Below are 21087 nucleotides of genomic sequence, written 5' to 3' on the forward strand. Positions count from 1 at the left end.
TTTTATCCTTCTATTTTATTGGATGTGAGATACTTTTAGTTTCCATCCCGTGTCCAATATCTACACAGGGACCTCGACTCATTCAGGTTCGCACCCGGATATGATGTACGTTCTTTTTTTAAAAGTTTCCTACCCATTAAGGATGTAAGAGCTCCCTATTGGGATTTCTCTCATATACTCAGAGATCGAATCCGAGATCTCTGGTTAAGAAGGTAGAAATCTTGTTTATTGCACCACAAATCTTGATGGTATGATACATTCTTAAAAAACCGCCCCCACCACCCCCGGTTAGTGAATATGCGAGTCATTTTATATGAGATATAATTCTCTAATGTACAACCACCCCAATCCACCCACCCAACAACTCTATTTACTACTATTTGTTTTCCATATATATTGCAAAGAGAAAAACAAAATAAAAAGCACACGTGTACACATAACCCAGAAAGCTGAGGGAAAAACAAAAGATGAGTAAAAGAACATAGAAAGGAAGAGACAGCTGGACAAGTCTGTGAGCGAATTATCTTTACTGATCAAAATTGTCTAACCAACTGAAAACGTATACGTATAAAAGCATCAGTTTAACTGTTTAGCCAATCGAAAACTAGCACAAACAAAAAGGCCTTATTTTTTCCAAAGAGCAAATAAAAACTCCCACTGGCCTATACCAGGCACAGAGATAGCTAAAAATTCTAATATCCCGTCATATTTGGAGGCCAGTGCTATGGATACATGAACAGTTTCAGCTTCAGAATGGATAGTTAATTGGATCCTGTTGCAGCGCCTTGTGAACAAGCTCTGTCTGCTCTTTCACGTGAACCTGGAAGAAACCAGTGGCCGTGGCAGCAGAAGGAGCACGACCGACATACTTGATGTCATCCATGTTGCCTCTGCCAAGTGATTTCATGGCAGTACAAAGGCGTGGTGCAATGTAATGGAATGCACCCATGTTCATTGGCTCTTCTTGGCACCAAACTATCTCTGCATCTGAAAACATGAAAGTCGAATTACCAGAAATTAGTGCCACGACATTGCTAACTCTAACCAGATGACAGTTGGTCTGTCTCTCTCTATGCGGAGACCTGGTTAGATGTATGCATGCAATCAGATGCTGGTTGTGCATGTTGTGTGTTCATCGTTTTAGTTATGCAAATGCAATTTCTGGATAAACATACATAAACGTAGATTGTCATTTAATTTCACGAGCAAAAGGTAGACCAAATGTTTCAGAGAACATACTTGGATATCGCTTCAATTCACGCTGGATAAGGTCATACGGGAAAGGACAAAGCTGTTCCACCCGACAGAGAGCAACGTCTTTCCCATCAACTTTAGTTCTTTCTTCGTCGAGCTCGTAATAGACCTACAAAAACAGGCATGAAAGAATAACTTAACTCTGCCAACTTGTGTGAGTAAAAGAACAGTTTTATAATTTAGTCTTTTATATTGCATCTAAAGATGTTTGTATCTGCATGGTGAGAACGGAGAGAAATACAGCATGTCAATATCAATAGAAAATTTTAACTCATCCTGTATCAGTAATGTGTTTAAAATTCCATGACACAAACTTAGGAAGAACATGACCATAAAAATGGGAGCAGATCAAAAGAAAGAAATATGTACACACCTTTCCTGAGCAAAGGACCAGCCGTCTGATACCCTCTTCAAGATCTGAGTGGTCATTCTGATCTTTTATCAGGCGCTTAAATCTGGTACCTTGTTTGTCAAAACCTGGGTGTCCTTGGACATCGTCGAACTCAGATAGATTTGACTTGCAGTTTTTGTGACGGAGCAAGTTCTTTGGGGCCATCACAACAAGAGGCTTACGGAAATCTCTGTGAATCTGAGAAGGGAGTTACAAATGAGAAAACAAAGAAGGCAGAAAAGTTCAAAATTAATAACAAGTTTATAGTTGACTTACTTGACGCCGCAAAACATGGAAATAGTTTGCAGGAGTTGTTACATTCACCACCTGCCAATTACATTCCTGAATCTGCTTCCTTAGTGTAGGTTCCATCTCCGGGATAACAAAGGGGTTGTCATCACTCCCCTGCCATGGAAAATATCTCATTAGATTGAGCAAGATACGAAAGTAATCATATTTTGTTGAAGCAATAAAAGGAACACAAATATTTTGTTGAAGCAATAAAAGGAACACAACTTTCATAATGCCTTCCAGATCTAGTGATAATCCTCACCCATTTATTGGCGAAAAAAGTGAAGACACATAAGCAAATGAACCCGAAACTATCTAGGACCATGCAGTTAGAGTTCAATTGATTCAATGGTTAACTAACATGCAGCCAGTCAGAGAGAGACCAACAACCTCATTCTCATAACCGTTAAAGTAGAAGATGCAGGACCGTTTTGGAAATTGTTCACTTCAGTGTAGTACATAAATTGGACCGTACATCCTATACATTAACCTAGCACACTTCTAGGCACAATTCCGTTCATTAAATTTCACATGGTTACAACTTCTTGTATCTTTTCTTTCAACCATGTCATATCAATATTCACTTCACTTCACTGTAATGCATAAATTGGATCTCATATTCTATATTAACCTAGCACACTTCCTAAGCACAATGCCATTCATTAAATTTCACATGGTGGTTCCAACCTCTTGTATCTTATCTTTTCTTTCAACCATGTCATATCATATTCATATTCATGACTGAGTCAATGCTCCTTATTCAACATGGAAAGCGAAACTTCCTATATGTCACAAAGTTCAGCTTTCTATCAGTGAGAAGAATAGCTGATGTACCTGGAGGAAACGTTCCAAACGTCCACTGGAATGTTCAGGGCCCTGACCATCATAGCCATGGGGCAAAAGCAAAACCAGCCCAGTCTGGCGCAACCACTTTGCCTCTCCACTGCTCACGAACTGGTCAAATATTACTTGAGCTCCATTAGCAAAATCACCAAATTGAGCTTCCCAAATTACCAAAGAGTTTGGATTTTCCATTGAATAACCCAATTCAAATCCCAGAACACCAAATTCTGAAAGGGAGCTGCATAGAATACAAGAGCGAACACAGAGTTATTTACAGATCTGAAGGGCTCTTATATTATATATTGTTGATAAATAACCACATTCCAGAAACAAAATAATCCACAAATTTACTCTACAGATTGCTGGAACTAATCATATTCATGAAAGGGGATAAAAAGCTTCCCACTCTAAAAACTTAATAACTCTTCAAGAGTTACTCTACAGGCGTATTGAAACTTGGGAAAAGGCGCAAATACACCCCTCAACTTTGTGATTCAGAGCAGATATATCTCTCGTCAAAAAATGGTGCATTTATATCCTTTCAAATGGCCCAAATATATCTTTTCGCTGACGAAAATTTTTTAAAAAATCATTTAGCTTGTTCTTAAATTTAAAAAATGCCACGTGGCTCTAAAATAATAAGTCTGCCCATTTTTTAGTAGAATTATTTTTTTAAAGCCACGTTGTAATTTTTTTTTGGTGGTTTGGGTCTAGTTTGTTTAAAAGAATGGGTAGACTTATTTTTTTTAAACGAACCAAGCAACCCACTAGAGAAAAAAAAAAAATTGCCACGTGGCTTTAAAAAAATGGGTAGACTTATTTTTAAAGCCACGTGACATTTTTTTGATTAAAAAATAACCTGAGGGTATATTTGCACCATTTGTGTAACAGCATAGGTATATATGCACCACTTTTTAAACGGGGATTATATCTGCTCTAAATAGCAAAGTTGAGGGGTATATTTGCACCTTCGCCCTTGAAACTTGATCATACTCTTGAAAACATAAGAAAAGACCACTAACCTAGCTTCTGAGTGAAGGAACAAAGCATACTTTACACCATAAGAAAGCATAAGAGAAACCAAGACTTGAGAAAGGACGTAAGACAGACATGAGTGACTAGCTCAGAAAGAAACATGTACACACACACATTTTCTGTTGAATAAGTAAACTAAGGAGGTAAATGTTTGCTCCTAAAGTGAAGCTGGATATCAAATGTGAACTTTTGAGTAGATTGATCAAGTTCTTCGAAAGAAAAGCTTTCACTAACAAATACAAGAATCAAGTTAGGCATATTCTGACAGGCATTTGGAAGTAAATTTACTCAGCCAACAGACTATCTGCCACGGAACTAGCATCATTCAGCAGAGATCAAATGGAAATTCAATATCCCAACAAATAGAAAGAATATACATGGAAAGCTGACATACATACAGGTGAAACACCTCGAGAATGCAACCTTGTAAACTGGATTAGAAATAAAAAGCTATTAGAATATACCTGTTGCTCACAGTGAACATCTCCTCATTTTGGTTCATCATAACATGATCAAGAGGACAGTATTGTTCCCCTGTCTCCTGATCATGAATAACAGAATGTCTGTGACTGAAAGTACCTCTCTCTACATCCTGACCACTCAACCTAACATGATTACCTTCCACAAGCAATGTTGCAAAAGCAAGTGCTTCTCCAACCGCCCAGTCAACACCCTCCCCTGTCTCAATCATCTTTCTACGGTCATCAAAAACCCTTTTTAACGCCCTGTGAGGCTTAAAGCCCTCTGGAAACGTTGTGATTGCTTTCCCGACATTCTTCAAGATCTCAGGTTTGACACTGCAGAACAGCATCTATCTTGAGTCTCATGATTCAATCTTAAAAATAAACCATTTAAGGGAAAATCATACCCGGTGTTTCGAACACGTGAAAGCTGTGAAGGAGACTTAAAGCCAGACCAAAAAGCAGACAGCCAATCTCTCTTTTGAGGGACATAGTCTTTACTAGCAATGAACTCTTCATTAAGGATTCTATTGATCTTGCTATGTATCTTTTCCACATCATCTTTTGTCACCTGACCGGAACTTAGAAGTTTGTTTTGATAGATCTCCAACGAAGAAGGATGATTTTTGATGATCTATTGCAAGACATAGAACGACAAAGATATCAGTGCTTTCATACAGAATATAAGATCCCTGATTCAAGTAGAAGATAAATGGATTTCTATCGCACTTGGCCACAATTCGCAGTAGGAAGGTAAACAGAATTACTTGTGCCCCAAATCTAAAATTCTAAATACAGTAATAGTTATCTATAAAGCACAAAACTAACCTTATACATTTTAGGCTGGGTGAAGGATGGTTCATCAATTTCATTGTGTCCAAATCGACGATAACAGACAATATCAACCACAACATCAGAGTGGAATTTCTGGCGCCATTCTGCAGCAAGTTCACACACATGAGCAACAGCCTCAACGTCATCACCATTGACATGGAAAATTGGAATATTCAAAGCCTTTGCAACGTCAGTACAGTACTGAGATGATCTTCCAGCCGTTGGATCAGTAGTGAAGGCCACTTGATTATTCACCACAATGTGAATGGTCCCTCCGGTTGTGTAATTCGGAAGAGCACTCAGATGCAATGTCTCATATACAACACCCTGGCCTGCAAAGCTACCATCACCATGGAGCAAAATACCCAAGCTTTTTGTTCTATCCTCGTCATTAGTATAATATTGTTTTGCTCTGGTTTTTCCAATAACAACTGGATCCACAGCTTCCAAGTGACTTGGATTTGCAACCAAAGATAGATGAATTCTTTTCCCACCCCTAGTAGGCCGATCATAAGAAGTTCCCAAGTGATACTTGACATCACCAGTTCCAACATAACCAGCATCCTCCCCAGGTTTTATACCACCGCTAAACTCGCTGAAGATCTGCTTTAGTGGCTTTCTAACAACATTACCCAAAACATTTAATCTTCCTCTATGCGGCATTCCAATAACTATGCTCTCAACTCCAAGATCTGCTGCCCTATCGAACATCTCCTTCATGCCAGGAATCAAGGTCTCACAACCTTCAAGCCCAAATCTCTTGGCTGCCGCCCACTTTGTAGCCAAGAAGTTCTCAAACTGAGTACTCCACATCAACCGGTCAAGAATAACTTCCCGTCGCTCACGATTGTACTCCATAGATGTTGGAGTTTCAATCCGCTCTCTCAGCCAATTGCATTTATCACGATCAGATATATGCATGTACTCATACCCAATGCTTCCACAATAAGCCTGCTCGAGCCGTGTTAATATTGCCCTCAAAGTTTGCACAGGACGATTCTCAGACAAGAATCCAGACATCTTCCAAACACCAAGGAAGAACTCTCTATCAAGATCAGCTTCAGAGAACCCATATAATGCTGGATCCAAATCATCAGGTATTTCCCTCGCCTCCAAAGATAATGGATCCAGTTTTGCTTTCATATGACCATTAACCTGATAAGCTCTCACGAACAACAGAAGACGCATACTCTCTTGAATCGTCTGGCCTGAAATTCCGGGCGACGTGGCAGCTTGTCCAACAAAATTCCTGAAGAAGTTATCCCATGACTCATCAACGCTGTTTGGGTCTTGCTCCCAGGCTCGCTGAAGCTCCTCAAGGTAGACGCTGCTCGTCCCATCTAAGAAGCTGTCAGTCAACTTAGAAAGCGGTACTGGTCTAGGGACAGGAGCAGCTTGTGCCTTTGGCCTGACAACTGTGGTATGAAAATATCGACCCTGTGATGGAAGAACGCGAGTTCTTGGGACATAAGAATGACCCTGCGACAGAGCCCTTCTAATAGCAAGTTTTGCCACACTTGAGCCAGCTCTAAACCACGTCATTGCTGTGACTTAAATTCTGAAATCTAGATGAACTCTTCGAAAGCTTTAATAATCTCTTCACTTAATTCAAACCTCAACAACAATCATTATACATGGATAACAACCTAGAAAAAGAACATGGAAAATACTAGAATGAGTAATTATCACCAAACAGCACATGTAATCAATCAACATTTTTCGATTATAAAGCTTTCAATCAATCAACATATAAAATCAATTAGTAGAACTTCAAATAAACTCAACAGTATATTTATGGAAGAAACCAAAGCCCTTAGAGGTGACAATTTAGCAGTTCCTTTTCCCTGAAACAACAATTCAACTTCCATTGGATCGAACAAAATATGGCTGAGAAAGAAGAGATATCCAACAAGCAGCTACATTAATCGAAATTCAAATCCTCATATTGTAAGTCATTCAACTAAACCCCAATTCCATACTAGTTAGAGTCAACTACATAAATCCTATATATCCTTTCCGCTGCAAAATTAAGCATCTAACTATATTTATGCTAACCATCTCCCTTACACGTGCTATGTATTTGTCAAGTTCACATAGGCGGTTTAACACTGTATCACAAACGTAACACCAAATTTATACTGAATTGAAGAACAGCAGTGAAACTGAATTCTCCTAAATGAACAAAATACTTGGAAAAGACGAGAGATCCAATAAGCAGCTTCAAGTATAGAAACTCAAAATTACACCTCAATTTCATGCTAGCTGGAGTCGACTATATAAATCATATATATCCATTCAGCTGCAAAATTAAGCATTCGACTATACTAATGCTAACCATCTCATTTACACATGCTATGTGTTGTCAAGTTCACATTGTCGGTTTAACACTGTATTACAAACGGAACACCAAAATTATACTGAATTGAAGAACATCGACGAAATTCAAAAACCTTGTATTGTAAATCAATCAACCACACCTCAATCTCATACTAGTTGGAGTTTACTATATAAATCCTACTCCCTCCATCCCAAAAAGATTGTCTTAGTTTGACTTGGCACAGAATTTAAGAAATAAAGGAAAACTTTTGAAATGTGTGGTCCAAAACAAATCTTAGATATTTGTATGGCCGTAAATCATCTCATAAAGTTAAATTGTTTCTAAATATATAGAAAGGTGTCAATCTTTTTGGGACAGACTAAACAGGAAACGAAGATAATCTTTTTGGGACGGAGGGAGTATATATATAGTCCATTCAGCTGCAAAATTAAGCATTCAGCTATATTTATTACACACCCAAAACCATACTAAATTGAAGAACATCAAAGAAATTCAAAACCTCGTACTGTAAACCAACCAACTACACCTCAATATCATACTAGTTCGAATAGACTATATATATATATATCCATTCAGCTGAAAAAATTAAGCATTTTGACTATATTTATCCTAACCATCAACATACCACAACGCCTCTCCTTTACACGCGCTATGTGTTGCCATGTATTACACACCAAAATTATAATGAATTGATGAACATCAGCACAATCTCATACTACTTGGAGTAGACTATACAAATCCTATATATATATATATATATATATATATATATATATATACTCCCTTTGTCCCAATTTATGTGATACATTTTCCTTTTTACTCTGTCCCAAAATGAATAATACATTTCTATAAATATTTAACTTAAAACTTCCCCTTTTACCCTTAATGAAACGAATTACAGTCAAACAAATATCTATGACTTGTTTTAAACCACAAGTTTTTTTGTTTTTCGTAAACTCCGTGTCTAGTCAAACTATATCACATAAATTGGGAGACGGAGGGTGTATATACATATAGTATTTGTATAGGCGGTTATAGTACTAAATTAACGAACAGAATCGAAATCGAATACAAATAAATGAATATATACAGCTCAAAATATAACAGATCTATAAAAATAAAAAAGATATAATGTGTAAATTGAATGGTAAAATGAATTAATAGTAATGGATAAAGATATTTAATGATACCTTAGAGAAACCCTAGAGAGGACATGGCTAATGAATTATTTTTTTTGAAGGGGAAATGAAAGGATTTTCAATATTAAGTGGCCGCTATAAACGTGTTGATGAGGTGAAGAAATGTACTGTTTCCACTACCGTCACTATAGGACTAGGAATATTTTTTTATTATTATTTTTCCTTTAATGTAATAAGACCATATGGAAAGAAATTTATGAAAAAGTGCTATTAAAAAGTGCTCCCTCTGTTCAAAAAAATTATCCTGCTTTTTTTTTTTTTTTATTTTGTTTAAAAAAGATTGTCTGTTTTCTATATTTAGAAACAATTTAACTTTATGAGATGATTTACAGCCACACAAATACCTAAGGTTTGTTTTGGATCACAAATTTCAAAAATCTTTCTTTATTTGTTAAACTTTGTGTCAAGTCAAAAGAGGACGATCTTTTTGGGACGGAGGAAATATATTTAAGAATAGAAAAGCCTATAATCTTTGTTAAATTTATGCTAACTTTAAAAAAAAAATATTCAATAACAGTAAGAGATTATATTACTCCCTCCGGATCAAAAAAATAGTCCACTTAGCCTTTTTTTCTTTGATCAAAAAAAGAGTCCACTTAGCAAATCAAGAAAGAATTAAGCTTGCTTTTTCATATTTGCCCCTATTAAGTGTTATATGATTAAATCACAATGCCTATTTAATTATGGGTAGTTTAGTCAAATTACCTATTTTTGTCTAGGAGTTAGTATTTTCTTAAGGCGTGTGCAAATGGCTAAGTGGACTCTTTTTTTTTATCCGGAGGGAGTAACATATCAACTAGTTGAGATAAAGAGCCCGTTTGGCTTAGCTTATAAGTTGCTGAAAACAGCTTATAAGTTGTTTTCAATTTTTTTAGTGTTTGGCTGGTCAACTTATAAGTCATTATGTGCTTACAATACCCAACTTATTTTTTTAGCTTATACGTTATTTTCAGCTTATAAGCTATTTTTTTTAAGCTAAGCCAAACGGGCCCAAAGACTTATTAGTTGTGATTAGAGCTGTCAATATGGGCTTGGGTCGCGAGGCCGGCCCAACCCAACCCTTTATTTAAGTAGGGTTGGGCCTAGATTTCTTTGGCCCATATAGAAGTGAGGCTCAAAAGCCCAGCCTCTCTTAGCCCGCCGGCCTCAAGGGTGAGGCCAGAAAAGAATAATAAATTAATTAATTTTTAAAAAAATATAAGTAAATTAAACAAAAGGATAAAAAGTAATGATAAAAAAAATGTACTTAGTACTAAGTAGTAATTAGAAACTGGAGTAATACTTTTTAGTCTTAGAATTTATATTATGTTTAATTTCTTTTGAACGTGATATGAATTAGTGATTAAAAATAATAATTTATATTTGTTCTCTTGAATTTTTTTCTTCTATGATACGGATTCGCGCAAAAATGGGTGGTAGAAGATTCTATTTCATATTACAAAAGTTTCTTCTATTTCATATTGCAAAAGTTTCATGTTCAAATTGTATAAAAAATTACTTGTAAAATGTTATTTCGGAAGACGAAAAAACTTAAAGGGCTGGCCCGTCCTAGCCCGCGGCTCGCCTAGGGCTGGGTTGAGCTACCATTTTGCAGGCCCTTCAATTAAAATGGTCAGCACATCCTAACCCATTTAATTCTTTGGCCCTTTAGAGCTGGGTTGAGTTAGGCTGGGCCAGCCCATTTTGACACCTCTAGGTGTGATTGTACGTTCTCTTGAATTTGTTAACAATGTATATTGATAATGAAAGATTATGGAAAATTTTGTCTTTAATTTGTTTAAACAAGTATATTGATTATGAAAGATTAGGGAAAATTTTGAAGTGCTCCATTTATTGAATGTCGGCGCTTCGTACAATTATAAAGAGATTAATGTTACCAGGAAATTGAAATTTTTATGGAAAAGGCATATAGGGTATGTTTGGGATGGAGGAAATCTGGAAAATATTTTACATTTTTTAATGTTTGGTTGGTCAAAATATTTTGAAAAACATTTTATCTAGAAAAATAAATATTAAAATAAGGAATATGACATCCTAGGGGAAGCGAGGAAAATAAGTTTCATAAGTTACAATTTCATTGTCTCCACTCTCCTCCCCATCCCCGGCCCAACCCCCACCCTTCACAATCCCCGCTACCCCCAACCCCCCACCCCAAACTCCCCAACGCATCCACCCCCATAGTGTCTACATATAAATGTTCTTGGACAAAATTTCTTTGCTTACTTACCAAAAACTAAAAAAAAAAGTAAAAAAAAAAAAATTCACTTATTTTGCAAGAAAATGTTTTTCTGCGTACCACACACATAGAGTCTTTTAGACCTCATGCTACTTTACTAAAAATTAAATCCAATAATTGTAAAAGATTTATAGTGGCAAATCAACTAGTTGGGGGACTTGGGACTAACACTTTGTTTGAATGGTTGTTACATATTGTTTCATAATGTATAGTATTATATTGTAATGTGTTGTATTGTATCGTATTGTATTGTTTTGAATAACACAACGTTTGGATAGATTGTATCGTTTCTCATCGTTACATAATCTAAGACATCAGCAATTTGAAGGATAAACCTACGAGAAAATTAGGGTACAGGATAGAGCTGCCATAAAAAGGTAGGATAATGATAAATAAAATTATTAGATAATAAAAATGAGAAAAAAGGATAAGGTAACGATGCGATAACACCAAATCGGTCCTTACATAAAATGAGACTTTTTGTCATTACGTAACAATGAATTTAAGGATACGATAAATTTAAATAACAATCAAAGCAAATATTATATTTAAACTAACAATACAAATACAACAGGTAACAACCATCCAACCATCCAAATAGAATAGATATAATAAATAGAATTATATTGTAATGTGTTGTATTGTATCGTATTGTATTGTTTTGAATAGCACAACGTTTGGATAGATTGTATCGTTTCTCATCGTTACATAATCTAAGACATCAGCAATTTGAAGGATAAACCTACGAGAAAATTAGGGTACAGGATAGAGCTGCCATAAAAAGGTAGGATAATGATAAATAAAATTATTAGATAATAAAAATGAGAAAAAAGGATAAGGTAACGATGCGATAACACCAAATCGGTCCTTACATAAAATGAGACTTTTTGTCATTACGTAACAATGAATTTAAGGATACGATAAATTTAAATAACAATCAAAGCAAATATTATATTTAAACTAACAATACAAATACAACAGGTAACAACCATCCAACCATCCAAATAGAATAGATATAATAAATAGAATTAAAAAAGAGGGCCCAACCGGGTTCGAACCGGTGACCTCTTGATCTGCAGTCAAATGCTCTACCACTGAGCTATGGACCCTTTGATGTCAAGCTGACTAAATTTATTTTAATGAATACACTGTAAATAGTGACTTATCTTATTGAAAATACTAGTGAAGACTGAAGTTACGGTTGATTAAATATGATTGTTATCACTTTGAATGATTCTAAATATCAGTCGTGCTGATCTATATAGTATGATTATTGTTATTGGGGCGATAAAAGAAATCGATGTCAATTAAGAGTGAAAAAATACAACTATTTGTACTATAAAATGAAGAGAATGAAATGCAAAGATGCTTCAGGTGAGCTCTTCAGCCACAACATAAACCATTTCATTTCTTTAACCATCGTAGACTTGTCTTCATATGTATATCTGACCATGATACCATTCCAATCTGCAGCACTTGTTGAATTTAGATAACTAGATGCTCACCTTTTAAATTGGAACTTTAGGTGGTCCTTGAAAAAAGCTGAGCGATTTTTTTCTCTCTAGGATGTGTGTTTTGTAGAATAAATCATTTGAATGAATTAGGACCCCTTAGGCCAGTAGACAAGTTTTAATATGATTAACTGAATAATATCACTTCCAGACCCCACTTGTGGATTACACTGGGTATGTTGTCGTTTTTAACTGAACAATATAACAAGCATTAAAGCAAATTTCCAGTGATAATGCAGTCCAGGACGAATCGTTTGTATGGAAATGTCATATATTCTTCCCCTTTTTCTCATAACCGAGAAATCCGCAAGAACTGGTGTGACAAGGTCCAAACAATTTGCCTTATATTCTTCACAGTGATAATTAGCTGTATTTTTAAAACAGAGAACATATTACTTGCATTCCGCATGTTGAAAACCATAACCATTTAAAATAGTTAAGAAGAGCCATCACTCTGCTGAAATATGCAAGTACACAAGATACATAACTAAAATAAGTTGAAACCTACGATGTGAAAATAAGTAACTCATTCTGTTGGGAGACAAGACAATAACTTGGAACTCCTCGGCGATTACTGAGAAGAAACTTTTAAGAATTTCTGCCATCTCGTATGTTCACTAGTTACTTTCGAATCACATCAGCCATAGGATGACATCTCAGATTATCGACGACATGCCTGCTAACACAGTAAAGGTTGTGTTACTAAAATGTACCATCACCATAACAAACTACAGGCCCATTGTGAGCCCAAACCAGAACCGTACTCCCCACATTATTCTAACAAGTGTAATATAAATGAGAGACAACCAAAGGGCATACCTCTGCATTTCAAATCAATACTTTTGACTGCCAAGAGAAAAGCTCTGAGTGCTGCATTTCTTCCTTTATTTTCGGGATGTAATTCTCCAGAACATAGAAATGTTCATTGATTCTATCATTTGACATGGCCTCATCAGCTAATTTTACAGCTGCCATTTGAGACAGTTGAAAATTTGTAGCAACATGTTGCAGCTTCCTGGCAATATCTTCCTTTTGCAGCATTACAAGGCATATCAAGAGAGATTTAAGTTCACGCTTAGCTCCAGTAGTCAGAGACATACCCTTTAAATGATCTACCAAACCCATCTCCTCACCAGGACTAAGTTGCAAATTACAATAAGACAGGGATCAGGAACTAAAATAATCTTAGCATTAGAAAGAAATATGATATTTGCATGATAACATACCTGCCGGCACGTATTTTCCCTCTATTCCGTTGACGTCTCATTTCTCTCGCTTTTGTGCTAGCTTTGGAGTTTATAGATGCAGCTGATCCCTTTCTTGTCCTGCTTATGAAAGAGAGTAATTAGGAAGCTGAACTTAAAAAAGAAATACTTTCGTGGAAACAGAAGAAATTGGTTAGTCATTTCCTATTGACAAATTCCGGAACATTTTGCCCATCTTAGTATGTGATAGTTAGTAAAAGGTTGAAGGGCATAGTAGCTCCTACCCAGAGGACAACAGGAAGATGCAAGGAAACAACATGTCAGAGGGTTATCAGTTCATATATGAGAGTATATATCCACAAAATGAAAAAATGAGAAAAGTAATATTTGGAAAGGATGGCATGACATATGCTGTGACAACAACCAATTATTTAATAGAATAAAAATCCCTAGATTGTAAATTCACATACCCCAAGGTGTATGCACTCATTCCACTGAAATTGCTACTGGTTTCAGAAGCAGTATCATCATCAAGGTCATTTATTGATCGCTCCTCCGACTGTAGCGTTGCAGCAAGTAATAATCTCCTTTGTCGAACAGCTAAATAGCGAGTCAAGTACTTTCCCACTTTCTCCAAACCTTCCTCATATTCACTACCCAATGAGCTGGCACACTCAAGTGATGCAGTCGTCACTTCCAGGACCAGATCATCTCTCCTGTGAAGAAATACAATTCTCAAAGCTTCTTCCCATTCCCTTGCACTGACCAAGAAACTAATACCAGCACTAACATCTGTGCAATACTCCAAAGCTATTTTTGCAGCATCCCCTGGTTTACCAAGTGCTTGGAGTTCCTCACAAAGCTCCTGTGCTAGTTGCAATACTTCCTCCTTCCCAAGTTTAATGAGACCAGCTACTGTCAGAACCCCACCCCAATTACCACACTCACGATAAGCCTTCAAAGCTTTATCCAAACAAGAAGAACACAAATATGTTGCAGCAGCATCCTCGAAGCATTTTGTGAAACTAAGATGATCTCCCCAGGCCTCAAGTACTTGGTTTCTCTTGACAGAGTCGGTGACTAGTCGGAGTCCCGAGGGGAAAAGTTGAGGATTTTTCTTCATAAGGATCATCGAATCCTCAAAGTAAGCATCTCCTGCAGAAACAATGTGCTGAAGCGCAGCCTCGAACCTCTGCAATCTAAGGTCTATATTGTATCGCATTAATACTATAGGCATGTTTTCTAGTTCTTGCAGATAGGGAAGAAATTCTTTCGGATCCTTTTGTGAATTTAAGGCGACTATAGCTGCAAGGTTCAAATCATAAAGACCTAACGCAGCTTCAAAAACTGCCTCTGAATCCGACAACCACAAAAGATGTTTTAAAGCTTCCTCAGCAGAAGGGTAGAGTTCCCTTCTCAGCTCATCTGAACCCGACAATTCCTTTTCTCGGATATTTTTTATTCTCTCTAAAGCTTGTTCAAGAGCTGGAGGGTCACTTCGAGCTAAAGTGGTCAAAATGCAAAGTTCCCTTGCAGGACTTTCCGCTACATGCTCCTCGAGAGCCTTCCTTATGGCCAGCAGGACAGAGTGGATCTTGCTATCGCCATGTTCTAAAACTTTAGTTTCACTGTCATGAGGTAGGGATATATAGTTTCTGTACAGTGTCTCCATGATGTTTTCATTCTTTATTGAGCAGACAAATTCAGTTATATAACTTAGATTGTTCACCTGCTTGACAAACTCAGCAGCTGACTGAACAAAGTTTTGCCAACCACAATGGTCAATAATAACATTGAAATCAATTCTTTGCCTTCTTACCATGAGTAATGCATCTTTGTAACGCCCCTGGATCAAAGCATTGATTATTGAGGCTAGGACCAATTTTCTGGGGTAGATGCACTCAAGATTCCCTCGAACTGTTTGAATTATGATAGCAGACTCATCGCCGTGCAGAACACCTGCAATTCTGGCACCTCTTTCCCATATTTGAATATAGTTTCTTTCGTCATCTCCTTTTCTGTGCTTGAAAACAGGCAGGAAGTTCCCATACTTAACCTCCAGTTCTCCTTTCAGGATATCACTAATATCGATGATAAACAGTAAATCCTGCTTAGTTGCAAGAATCAAATGGGTGACAGTCTGATCAGCAGAATTCGAGTAGAAAGAGAAACTGCTGCAATTGTTGCACAATGTCCTTCCACCAACAACCAACCTACCACTGTCATCGAGACCAAAAAGCAAAGCTTTCTGCGGCAAGCAGCCTCCAATTTGCACAAGATTCATCCAGGGGCAAGATGAAGGAAAACTCATATCATCACGTTTCTGATGAAGCCCTCTGGCATCAGCCAACTTAAACGCATACTCAAACACTTTCCCGCCATCAAACTGGACATACGCTGAGTAGCCGTTTCCCTGGTCAGGAACTATACCTATTACAGTACCTTCAAGAGATAATCTATTCAAAACTTTAGCTTGCCAACCAGAGCATGTCACTGAACTAGGAATACGATCTTCAGAACACACAAGCTCAATTTCTTGAAGGCAATATACAGAAAGCTCATCCTTAGAGGACTCTTTTATTGCGTTGCTAATTTGATTATGGCTAACACCAAGAAGCTTATGTGAATCCAACCATGCAAGGTGAATGAAAGATTTATATCCTGAATCAAAAGAAGCAGCCTCAACATCAAACTCTTTACCTTCTAGCTCCTCCCAACAATCAATTGCAGGAAGCTCTATAACACATAATCTGCCATCTGCCAAGGATGCAGCCAGGTGATTCATAGAACTTTTAGAGCAAAATGCCATACTCTGAATGGCAGAGGGAAGATTCAAACAAAAGAGATACATAGGTGGTGGGATGAGAGATAGAGAAAGAGAGGATATTAGTATCTTGGAGTCATCAATTACAAGTGCCACTGAGTTATTCATGACAGCAGTATTCCAGACAAAGTTGTAGGTTGTGATATGCCCACCAATAGTCCAAGAAACCAACTGTAGAGGCTTTATCGGATCCCACATGAATCTGACTTTATCACCCTTCGTGTATCTGATATCTTGCTTTACGTACCAGTGATTGTTACTTAAGAACCAGATCTTCAGAGAGTCATACTTTTCACCTCTGACCACAGCAGCTAGAAGGTCTGAGTTACAATTCCACTTCACAGATTCTACAGTAGCACCAGTTTCTACGTTGATGCAAAATGAGCTTCTTTGTAAACCATTCCTCTCAAAGAAAACTATAGATGGGCATTTTCTGTCTTCCTTTCGGTCATAAACTGCAGCAATTTTGGCTCCACTGGGCATCCAATCCAAAGTTGATCCCATGAAAGGATTTGATTCTGAAACAGAATGGAGTGCTCCTGAGTCGCGTTCCCAGATTTTAAGCTTCTTATGCAAGAGCTGAGAATTATTCACCCTGCTTAATGTTGCAAAGTATTTGCCATCTCCCCGCCATGAAATTGGGCTCTCCGACGAATAATTGGAAGAGTAAGTATCTTCATCTGAATCAACAGCACAATTATTTTCAGTATTTTTCTTAACAGAAGCATAATTAGAAGTTCAAGCATCAAATGTGTGCAAACAAATATGACAAGGTACATTCAAGTTACACTCTTGAAAGAAAATATGTTTGCAATAACCCGAGAGGAGGCAAGACTTCAATAATGGCGTTAGTATACTTAGTGTTAGAAATAGGCTACTGATACTATCTTTTTCGAGAGGGAACTATAAATGGAGGACTTATTCACTTACTTGCAACTGAAAATCAAGAGTTAACACAGTGATCTTTGCCTGAGTCAACGTTCCATCCGAGTTAAAACAACATGCTAAGGTTTAATACCACAAGAGCTAATGTTTTCACATGCAAAAACCAGTGCATTTTAATAAGAAAACTAGCACATACATTGAAGAACTGGACATGACTACCAACCAATTAAAAATCCAGTAGAGATTCTTGTTACCTGCAACTACTGTACACGTTTATCATATTAAACAAAATTTCAAATACTGTCGGGAAAGTACACATCATTTTCAAATAATTTTGAACACTACCTGAAGTCCTAAACCATACTAGTATTATCAGTTTCCGCAGTTCAACTTTCTTCAAACATAAGAACATGGGTATACATTAAATACAACCCTCTTAACATTATAGCTTCCACCTAGAAAAGACAATAGTAAAATTATCTCAATGGAGGAAAATGTGCTAGTTTGTCATCATTCATGGGTATATAGCAAGCAAAAATGATGTTGTGCTTGTGATTTCAAAGAATTTGATCTTCAAAACTATTCCAGAAATGCAGACATAATCATCAAAAGGGCATTTTAAGAATGACAGAACTTCTTTGAAGAGGCAAACGCAATTATTAGTTCAGATATATGGAAAGAAGTCCTTACGTACGTCAATATCTTCAGGCAGATCATCAAGTGCCATCTCATATAAAACATCCCAGTCAGGTGTCATCATTAATATCTGTCCAAAACCAGTAATTACACCAAGAAGATCTCCATCTGGACTAGGTGAAATACACTTTACTCCACCCTCTAATCGGCCAACTATTTCTGTCATATTATCATCTGCAGTATACAGCAATAGCAGTCCATACGAAGTCCCAATAATCAATGCTTCTTTTTCCATTAAATAATCCATGGAAGTAATGAAATCCCCAGGCTCTAAATCAATAAGGTTATCTGATATGGAATTCCAAGCTCCTGCATTCTGCATGACACCAAGCTAGTCAGAAAAAAGATTTTTCTGTAAGGACAAACTTACATGCGAAGAACTCACTCAAAAATCCTGGATCCACTCAACAACAACATACCCAGTGTAATCCCACAAGTGGGGTCTAGGGAGGGTAGAGTGTATGCAGACCTTACCCCTACCTTGGGAGGTAGGGAGGCTGTTTTCGAAAGACCCTCGGCTCAAGAGAAAGCATGACAAAAAGGGGTCTGATAAGAAATGCCAAAAGAAAAGAAGCAATGACAAAATACTATAGCTAAGCATTATGAAGAAAGTAACAGTAACTGCAAACTAATACAATAAACGAAGTACAAGAGAAAGCAGATAGTCGAAATACTAGGATACTACTACAACTACTTGTATGAAAGGGCAAGTAGGACAACACTCAACTACATACTAACCATCTACCCTAATTTGTGTCCTCCATAAGCACCTATCTAAGGTGATGCTCTCGGTAAGCTACACCTGCGCCATATCCCGTCTAATCACCTCCCCCAAATACTTCTTCGGCCTACCTCTACCTCTCTTAAAACCGTCCGTAGCCAACCTCTCACACCTCCGCACTGGGGCATCAGTGCATCTCCCCCCGTACATGTCCTAACCATCTCAGCCTCGCTTCCCGCATCTTATCCACAACAGGATTATTTAGATTGTTTATCTTTTTTTTTTTTTTGGGTTGGGGGGGGGGGGGGGCAAAAAGGATTTCAGGTATTCAAACTTCGTTTTGGCTGTTTAAAAAAGCAATCTTTTCCCAAATTATTCACATAGTCTAAATCTTGAAAAGCGAAGAGTGTCACGTAAATTGGGACACAGGATTAATGATTATCAAATGCGTTCAATAATTTGGAAGAAACTTACATGAGAAGAAGATGGAAGGTGTAAAGTGTAGATGAAGTTTGAAGAGGAAGCTAAGAATAGGCGATTGCGTTCCATGTCAAATGCTGCAAAGCTGATAACTTCATCTTGGGAGTGTAATTGAAGCTTCGAGAATTCTTCTTTCAATATCTTCAAATTCTTCATCTTCTATTACCGCGTTTGTGTAGCAACTGAATCCAATAATTTGGGAAGAAAATTTATTGAGCAAAGATGAAGATGGAAGTGAGCTTTTTGGTTTTAGCGGTTGTTGAACCCTATGCAAAGTGTTTTAGGGTTTAAGTTCGACAGAGCTTTTTTCTTTTTTTCTTTCTTTAAAGAGAAAATTTTGAGTTCTTAATTATTATTTTTTTCCGGATAAAAAAAAAGTGTCCACTTAGGATGTGTTCGGTAAGGACAAAAAATGTTTTTCATGAAAAATGTGTTCTTGGAAAATAAGTCAATTTCTACTTATTTTCTTAAGTTCGGTTGGTTAGTAGAAAATAAGTAAATTTCTTATTAATTTTCTCATGTTCGGCTAATTGGTAAAAAACATTTTTTGAGAAATACACTCTTAAGCCCCACCATCCCATACCACACCCACCCATCTCATTTCTATCTTCACTCACCCCTACCTTACACCACCACCCACCCCATCCTAAAGAAAAAAAAATTCAAAAATTTTGACCAAACGAATATGAGAAAATTGGAAAATATTTTCCTTCATACCAAACACACCCTTAGTTATTTGCACACTCCTTAAAAAATACTAGCTCCTAAAAAAATAGGTAATTTGACTAAATTGCCCTAATTAAATAGGTATTGGGATTTGGAATTTGATCACATAGCACTTAATATGGACAAATTTGAAAAAATAAGGTTAATTCTTTCTTGATTTGATAAGTGTACTCTCTTTTTAACTCAAGAAAAAAAGGTTAAATAGACATTTTTTTTATCTGGAGGGATTAATAACTCAAATGACAAACTAATAGAAATGTCATACGTACCCAAAAAAATTAGGTGAGCGTTGTTGAATAAATTACTTGATATTTGTATTGGCAGAAGGTAATAAGTATTTTATGAAATTAATCGAGATGCGTGTAAGTTGATCCGAAGATTACAATTATAAAAAGAAGAAATAAAAATGTTATAGAGTATGTATTATTCCTTGCGCAAATGCTATATAACAATCATGATCAAGATCTTATGTTCAATTTCATTTTTTTCTCCAATCGTGACTTATTTTCATTTTCATTATTGATAGATGGGAATACTGCAATGATTTTCTTGTCGAAATTTATGTTTTTGTGTGACTAGCCACGTGAAAAAAACACGTGATATTTTCATTAGTTCAGATTCTGTTTTTGATGTTCCATCAGTTTGACTAAAAGTGCTCAAAATTTAAGAATTTGTAAGTACATGTAATACCCAATATAATATAATTGGACGAAAATAGACGTGGTATTAAACTTAAGGGACCATTTGAGTTAAACACGATAAAGATTAAACTGAAGCGGAAAAATCATTAAGGTATGCTTTTTCCTCTTCAGCAGGGGGCTCTTATCGGTCAGTTCGGTCCGATTTTATGTATTACCGATTCAATTTTTTGTAAACACGCTAAATCGATAATCAAACCAATAAGATATTCATTATCGTTTTATGATTAATCAGTTTTTATCCTCTAATTTTTTTTTGTTTTCATCTGTTCATATAATCTTCGATTTACTTTAAAGGGATATGTATGTTGAAGACCTAAAACACTCTTTATCATTTAACTTTCATAGCTTAGCAGCATGAAGGCAACATGTAACCATTGTACGTAACCAAGGATTAGATTGTAGAAGATGAGTAGTAAAGTACTGTCTAGTGATGTTTAGCAGGTGATACTGACTTGT

General features: G+C 36.6%; 2 protein-coding genes and 1 non-coding gene across 4 annotated transcripts; all 3 read right to left on the reverse strand.

The window, feature by feature from the left end:
* Positions 1–512: 512 nt before the first annotated feature.
* On the reverse strand, positions 513–8795 carry LOC132640175 (uncharacterized). Its single transcript, XM_060356655.1, has 9 exons — positions 8638–8795; positions 5104–6755; positions 4683–4909; positions 4279–4611; positions 2771–3017; positions 1922–2050; positions 1628–1843; positions 1240–1363; positions 513–987 (listed from the first exon to the last, which is right to left on the reverse strand). The coding sequence occupies exons 2-9, from the start codon at positions 6649–6651 to the stop codon at positions 749–751; spliced, it is 3063 nt and encodes a 1020-aa protein (XP_060212638.1). The 5' UTR covers positions 6652–6755; positions 8638–8795; the 3' UTR covers positions 513–748.
* A 3124-nt stretch (positions 8796–11919) lies between these two features.
* Positions 11920–11991, reverse strand: TRNAC-GCA (transfer RNA cysteine (anticodon GCA)). The gene has a single exon. It is a non-coding gene; the product is annotated as a tRNA-Cys (tRNA).
* Positions 11992–12712: 721 nt separating this feature from the next.
* Positions 12713–19512, reverse strand: LOC132640177 (elongator complex protein 1). Of its 2 annotated transcripts, XM_060356656.1 has the most exons (6): positions 19199–19512; positions 17998–18319; positions 14069–17102; positions 13620–13718; positions 13213–13531; positions 12713–13069 (listed from the first exon to the last, which is right to left on the reverse strand). In XM_060356656.1, the coding sequence occupies exons 1-5, from the start codon at positions 19358–19360 to the stop codon at positions 13222–13224; spliced, it is 3927 nt and encodes a 1308-aa protein (XP_060212639.1). In that variant the 5' UTR covers positions 19361–19512; the 3' UTR covers positions 12713–13069; positions 13213–13221. The 2 variants fall into 2 exon arrangements, with proteins under 2 accessions (XP_060212639.1, XP_060212640.1); XM_060356657.1 differs by lacking the exon at positions 19199–19512 and having other exon boundaries at positions 18002–18141.
* Positions 19513–21087: the final 1575 nt, after the last annotated feature.

This window comes from Lycium barbarum, chromosome 5, assembly GCF_019175385.1.
Source record: "Lycium barbarum isolate Lr01 chromosome 5, ASM1917538v2, whole genome shotgun sequence".
Lineage (NCBI taxonomy): Eukaryota > Viridiplantae > Streptophyta > Magnoliopsida > Solanales > Solanaceae > Lycium > Lycium barbarum.

Coding starts and splice junctions, on each gene's coding strand:
- LOC132640175 (XM_060356655.1), bottom strand. CDS start 6,651: ATGACGTGGTTTAGAGCTGGCTCAAGTGTGGCAAAACTTGCTATTAGA. Junction 4,612..4,682: donor TCACGTGTTCGAAACACCGG/GTATGATTTTCC, acceptor GCTGTTCTGCAG/TGTCAAACCTGAGATCTTGA. Junction 2,051..2,770: donor GTTTGGAACGTTTCCTCCAG/GTACATCAGCTA, acceptor TTTCCATGGCAG/GGGAGTGATGACAACCCCTT.
- LOC132640177 (XM_060356656.1), bottom strand. CDS start 19,360: ATGAAGAATTTGAAGATATTGAAAGAAGAATTCTCGAAGCTTCAATTA. Junction 18,320..19,198: donor ACCTTCCATCTTCTTCTCAT/GTAAGTTTCTTC, acceptor GGTGTCATGCAG/AATGCAGGAGCTTGGAATTC. Junction 17,103..17,997: donor GCCTGAAGATATTGACGTAC/GTAAGGACTTCT, acceptor CTGTTGATTCAG/ATGAAGATACTTACTCTTCC.